At 45.1% G+C, this 6,708-nt stretch overlaps 1 protein-coding gene across 1 annotated transcript in view; it reads right to left on the reverse strand.

Moving 5' to 3' along the window:
• Positions 1-5,606, reverse strand: part of COL20A1 (collagen type XX alpha 1 chain) — a 168,603-nt gene extending 162,997 nt beyond the window's left edge. The window contains exons 1-2 of the mRNA XM_069751130.1: positions 5,474-5,606; positions 3,154-3,236 (exon numbers count right to left, since the gene is read on the reverse strand). Coding sequence (XP_069607231.1) covers positions 3,154-3,226 — 73 coding nt within the window. The 5' untranslated portion in view covers positions 3,227-3,236; positions 5,474-5,606. The remainder of the gene's footprint in view (positions 1-3,153; positions 3,237-5,473) is intronic.
• Between the last annotated feature and the right edge of the window lie 1,102 nt (positions 5,607-6,708).

Genomic DNA, 6,708 nt, shown 5'->3' on the forward strand with positions numbered 1-6,708 from the left:
CACAGCAGCACCTAGGAGCCTGGAGTCACTGAGGACAGACCCCAGTTCACACGGCTTGAGCTGCCTGCCATACAGGTACCTGTCCTAGGACAGCAGGACAATTAAAGGCCTTGTTGAGACACTTACCACCATCTACACACCGGGAGCCCTGGGGATACACTTCACCTGTGGGAAGTTATACCATCTAGCTGCCATAACATCACCCCAGCTGACCCCCTTAAAGCAGCGTCGGTCACCCTGACTGAATACCACAGGTGGCATCACGAACATAAACTTTAAATCCCTTTAAAGACCTTTTCCTGTTATACGGACGTCCCAGGGCCACGGACCGGGTCAGCCACCATGACATTCCCCCTTTGGGCCGACCGGAACCGGTACCGAGTACCCCCTTGCCCTGACGGGGCGCTCCATAACCATATATAATGCAGCGGTGTCCACATTGTGCAGTGATGAGGCAGTGACCCAAGAAAGTTCAAAGTGAATGTAGGCTTAATGTCCAAAACTTACAAACAAAAGAAAAGGTATTTTCTGAATCGCAGCGGGAAAACAAGACAGTCCGTGACCTGTTGTCATGGGCGACTGCACCGCCATGTATGCTGAGTGTGCCAGGCCTTTTGGCTCTGCTTGGTTCTGTGTTGCCTCACACAGGTTCAGCTCTGCAGAGCCTACTGCTCTGTCTGCTTGCAAGGCCAAAATTGACACACCTAACCCTCTGCTGCAGGGATTTTTACCAAAGAACCTGTGGCCATGAGCCACATAGAAAATCCGGGCCAGGGGGGAGGAAACAGACTGCCCCACTACCATCCTGTAGTCCATTTAAAAAATAAAAGCCCAGAGCAGGTTTTCTTAAATCTGCCTTGGACAAATAGCTTGCCCAAATCCAAAACTCCCTTTTATTGTGCATTGCAATCACAGCTATGTCTGTGACTGCAATGCACTCCTCTGGCCTCAATATGCTTGTGTGCGCATCCTGGGGGACACATAGCGACCCTCGCATATGATCTCGATCACAGCCTCACAGTTAATACAGAGTCATTGCTAATTGAGGTCATTATATCAAACGGAAAAGATCTACAAAGAGCATCAATGACTCAGAAGGATCCAGGATGTCCACACAGTACAAGCACAGCTCATTTATTTCCATTGGTACCATGTAATACTCATTTTTCCCTGTGGTGGCACTGTAGGGAGATTAAACACTTCTCTTGCAGATTGTAGATGATCACTGGTTATGATCCTAGTTGTGAGAAAACCTTGGGGTAGCTTAGTTTTTAGTTACAATAATAAAAAGAGATTGTCCTAAATGGAGAATCCTGCTAAAAGAGGAGTTTAGTGAAAAGTAGTCTTTGACTTCTCATCTGTGAATTGGTTGAAAAATAATTTTTCTTAAATTTTTCATTATGTTTCTTTTTGGGAAAACTGGGTGACATCCAATGAGGAAGGATATAAAGCTCCAGAATGATAAATACTGAACCTCCTCTTTCTCATTACAAACCATATAAATAATACCCGGATCCGATGCCATCTCTAGGATTTCCGCTCTTTCCCCACTTAGAACAGAGATGCCGTCTCAGGATAAGAACAAAGGCAGCCTGTCTGTAGTGAACAATGGCGGACATTATCTCCGGCTCACACTTCGGCACTTGCCGTTTCCCATCTGGGCCATTACCCAGCCTCAGGGGTCAGAGACAGTGTGACATTGACAGGTCCAGGGCCCCCTCCTCACACCCTGTTACTGCAGACACGACCCAAGAATGTGTCAGTAATGTTTGGTCCAACTCTAATTGTAGCAAAATGGGTGACCAGGGGTCAGGGAAAATCACAACGCTCGGAAGTAAACACATTTTAGAACTTTTGTCTCGAAATTTAGATGTCAACAAACTTTCTCCTAAATTGCTTTTGACAAGTGTCCTCCAAGATATCAGTCGACCGATGAGACAAGATCAGTGCAAATACACGTATGTTGACCGCTAATAACGCTGGAATATAATCGTTGCGGGTGATAAATCCATTACTGCTGGATCAAGACAGACACAAAGTGGGGGGACACAGAGGAAGACGATAGTCAGACAAATAATCAATAGTCCATGACACCGGAAGGCCCAACATGGGCATGAATAAGGAACAGAAAAACCTGAAATAAGGACTGGACACAGTGAGAAAGTATATAAACAGCAGCTAAATACATGCCACCCTGCGATCATAGTCAAAGTGCCCCAATAATGGCAATAGCCACAGTGTCTACTGAACAATGACAGATAGTTCACATATTAATAAGTCCCATTGTCTTCATAACAGTGACAACCACTGTACCTCCATAACAAAGCCATCCACAGAATGGTGACAACCACTGTCCTCCCATAAGTGTCATCCACAGAACAGTGGTAACCACTGTTCCCCCATAACAAAGCCAACCACAGAATGGTGACAACCACTGTGCCACCATGAAAAAGCCACCTACAAAATGTTTAAGACCACTGTGCCCTCATAACAAAGCCATCCACAGAACAGAGACAACCACTTTGACCCCATAACAAAGCTCCTCACAGAATGGTGACAATAACTGTGCCCCCACAATAAAGCCACCCGCAGAAGGATGGTAACCACTGTTCCCCCATAACAAAGCCAGCCACAGAAAGATGACAACCACTGTGCCCCATAACAAAGCCACCCACAGAAGGTTGTCATCCACTGTGTTCCCATAACAAAGCCATCCACAGAGCGTTGAGAACCACTCTGCGCCATATCAAAGATGCTCACAGAAGAGTGACACAACCACTGTGCCCCCATAACAATGTAATCCACAGACTGGTGACAACCACGGTTCCGACAACCAATGTGCCCTCATAACAAAGCTGCCAACAGAATAGTGACAACTACTGTGCCCCTATAGCAACCAGCACAGTGTCTTTGGTGAACATTGCACATTTATAATATACCACTCAGGGTCTATATAAAGCTGGGTGAGAACCCCTTCAGACTCTGTGACATCTGCCATTAGTGGTTTTCTCCTGTGGAGGAGACATGGATGTAGATTAATAAAATATGAGAAGACTTAATAGAGCGAATAATGAGAATTCACATGGGTGAACTGCAAGTCTCAGGCCTGGGGGCACAATCTACCCTCCCTCCCCCGGGGTCTCATCATCTTACCTGGGTTCTGGTGACTTCTGACAACCTGGATGAAAATGGCGGCAAACAGGAGCATACAGGGTGGGAGCGCCATAGTGACTGATCTGTGAGGACGGATTGAATGAGACAGGTGAGACGATAAACCTGAAATATCTCATATTCATAGAGCTGACTATAATGCGCCCCCTCCTCGCTATCCTGTGTGGGCAGCAAATGTAAGCCTGTCAGGCTTATCTGTCTCTGGGAAAGATGAGTGTCCAGCAGTATGACAGCAATACATCCAGATTTTTGATATTGCTGCTTAACTTGGCACATTTTCTATAATCTGGGTAAAAACCAGTGTGTCCATACGGTATATTGGTTACCACCTTTGAGAGATATATCTGACAACCAGTAGGACTAAAGCTATAGCTCTCACAAAAGTTGTCACACAGCTTTCCCAGGTTCCGGAATAGGAAGTGTTCATCAATAAGGGACATAAGGCTGCACAACTAGGCAGACATTCACCCACTATAGTTACAGCCCTACTCCCTGCTCTGTCTATAGAGAGGGGCTGCCAAGTGCAGGGTCCTCCTCCATCTCCGTGGCATCCCTATTCCCTACTACGGCATATGGAAAGGGTTTGCTTTCATGAGATATTGGAGCAGATTTATAAAAACTGTTAGGTTGCCGTCACACTAGCAGTATTTGGTCAGTATTTTACCTCAGTATTTGTAGCCAAAACCAGGAGTGGAACAATTAGAGGAAAAGTATAATAGAAACATATGCACCACTTCTGTATTTATCACCCACTCCTGGTTTTGGCTACAAATACTGATGTAAAATACTGACCAAATACTGATAGTGTGACGGCAGCCTTAATAAGAGAAAAACGTTCTGCCTTTTCTCTCTACAAACTTCCGCTATCCCTTTAAGTGCTTCTTCCTGCAGCGACAGGTATATAGCGGTGCTGTGTCTGGGACAGATTACAATCAGTAAAGGAATTAACATAGAAGCAGTGTGGACAGCCTGGATCTGACACACCGCACCAACCATCTACAGGGGTCCAGAGATACAAAAGGCCACCTGTATAACAGCAAGAACTAATCCGGGGGCTGCTGCTACAATTAGCCCAGCGACCTATCAGATTGGCGTCCCATATACCAGTTTGAAATGTGCAGGAGAAAAACGCACCAAAATTAATAAAGAGGGGCAGATGTAAACTTCTGCTGCAGATTGTGCCTAATACGTGATCGCTATATTTTCCATCTCCCATCCCCCCACTAAGCTCCTCCCCGATTAAAAAAAGCGCAAACTACTGTAAAAACGCTGCCACATTTTGGGACTTTTTTATGTATCAAAAGTGGTGGAGTGAATGATCTAATAAATTCATCTCTGTGTCTCAATACCTCAATATTTTCTTGATCTCTTTGCAGTTAGTGAATGGAAACATTCATTACTGCTCTATATAGTTCACATAGCAATAAAATATGGTGCTGACATAATACTGTCGCACAGCACTCACATAAAATAGGGGGTAGTAAAAGACAGAGAGCAGAAAATGTGGCGAGGATCATCAATAAATTATAACTGTTCTGTACACATAAAATAGTGCAACCACATAATACTGCTCTATATTGTGGCCACAAAATACTTCCATGCAGTACCCAAATAATGCTACTATACACTGCTTATATATTAGTGCCCAAAAGTGCCCACATAAGAGTGCCATAGAGTGCCTACTGTGTTCACATACTTCTGTATAGTGCCCACCTAATTCTATACAGCGCACACATAGTAGTGCCACACAGTGTCCCATGAATATGACATAATGTAAGCACATGATGCTGGTATGTAGTGTGCCCACATAATCCTCCATACAATACCCAAATAATGTTGCTATAGATTGGCCCATATAAAAGTGCCAATAGAGTGCCTACTGTCTACAGAAAACCTATACAGTGTTTCCATAATACTTCTATACAGTGCCCACCTAATTGCATACAGAGCATCCATAGTAGTACTACACAGTTCCCACATAAAATTGGTAAAGTAACGACATGCTAAACAGTGTGTGCACATAATCATTCCATAGATAACGTAAGTAACGCTGCCGTAGAGTGCCTACATATTGGTGACATACAGTGCCCATATTAAAGAGCTATAGAGTGCGCACATATGCCATAAAATGCCAAAATCATTCAAGGCCAGTAATAACTTTTTCTATCCATATAAGTACCCCACAGATGCTAGTGGAGGACTCCTACCAATGTAATAAACTGACTGGGGCAATAACCTATTACTTATCATCAGTACGAGTACAGGTAATAATATACCCCCACCCCAGACCCACTATACTTACCAGTGTCTGTGTCTCCTCACTGTCCCACCAGTCACTGTATGACATGAGGGTCCCAGCTCACTGTCTGTGGGATATAGGAGAGATGACAGATTATATCTCAACACCTCCCACTGCCCAACCCTGAAGCACATCTGCCAGACCCCACATCCCACTCCTACTGCACACAGCAGGCGACAGCGGCTGAAGGAAAACTTTCTGTCATTCAGAATATCAAGAGTTGTCACCCAACTAATGATTGGGTAATAATAATTTGCAGATGAAAGTATTATCGCTCCGAGTGTGATCCGACAAAACGTCAGATCGCACCCTGACCAATGTTAGTCTATGAGGCCACGCACATGGCCGATTTTGATCTGATATTCGGATCGCAATCGGCCTTACAAGTCAATGAGTGCATGGAAATTATCAGACTCCAAACGGATCACATCTGAGTGCAGGCTGATTTACAAGCACCAGTGCCGGTTTTAGAGAAAGTGGGGCCCTGGGGAAAAGTTTAAAGTGGGGCCCCAAATGCTTGCATATTCCACATCACACAAACATTTCGGTTGTATTTCCATGCGCTGAGTTCAGGGCGTTAAACGAGCGTGATCGACAATGATGAAGTCGTTCAATGCTAGTTTCCGAGCTTCTTTACCGCGGCTAAGGAAGAATGATGGGGACAGATAGTCATCAATACAGTATAATGCAGGTCCCATATAGTGCATATACTATACTGCGCTCCGAATGGTACTTGATAAGAGTATAATGCAGCCCCCCTCAGGCTATACTGCAGCCCCCTCAGAGTGTACTGCAGCCTCCCTCATAGAATATAATGCAGCCTTTCTTCAGAGTATACTGCAGCCACCTCAGAGTCTACTGCAGCCCCCTTCAGAGTATACTGCAACCCCTGTCAGAGTATACTGCAGACCCCTCAGAGTATACTGCAGCCACTCACACAGTATAATGCAGTTCCCCCACACACAGGATAATGCAGCCACACACACAGTATAGTGCAGCCCCACACACAGTATAATGCAGCCCCCCAAATACATAGTATAATGCATCCCCCACACACACAGTATAGTGCAGCCCCCACTCACAGTATAATGCAGTTCCCACACGCAGTATAGAGCAGCTCCCCCCACACATAGTATAATGCAGCCCCCCCAAACAAGTATAATGCAGCTTCCCCCACACACAGTATAATGCAGCCCCCATGCACAGTATAGTGCAGCTCCCACACACACAGTATAATG

The sequence above is a fragment of the Ranitomeya imitator genome, chromosome 2 (assembly GCF_032444005.1).
Source record: "Ranitomeya imitator isolate aRanImi1 chromosome 2, aRanImi1.pri, whole genome shotgun sequence".
NCBI lineage: Eukaryota > Metazoa > Chordata > Amphibia > Anura > Dendrobatidae > Ranitomeya > Ranitomeya imitator.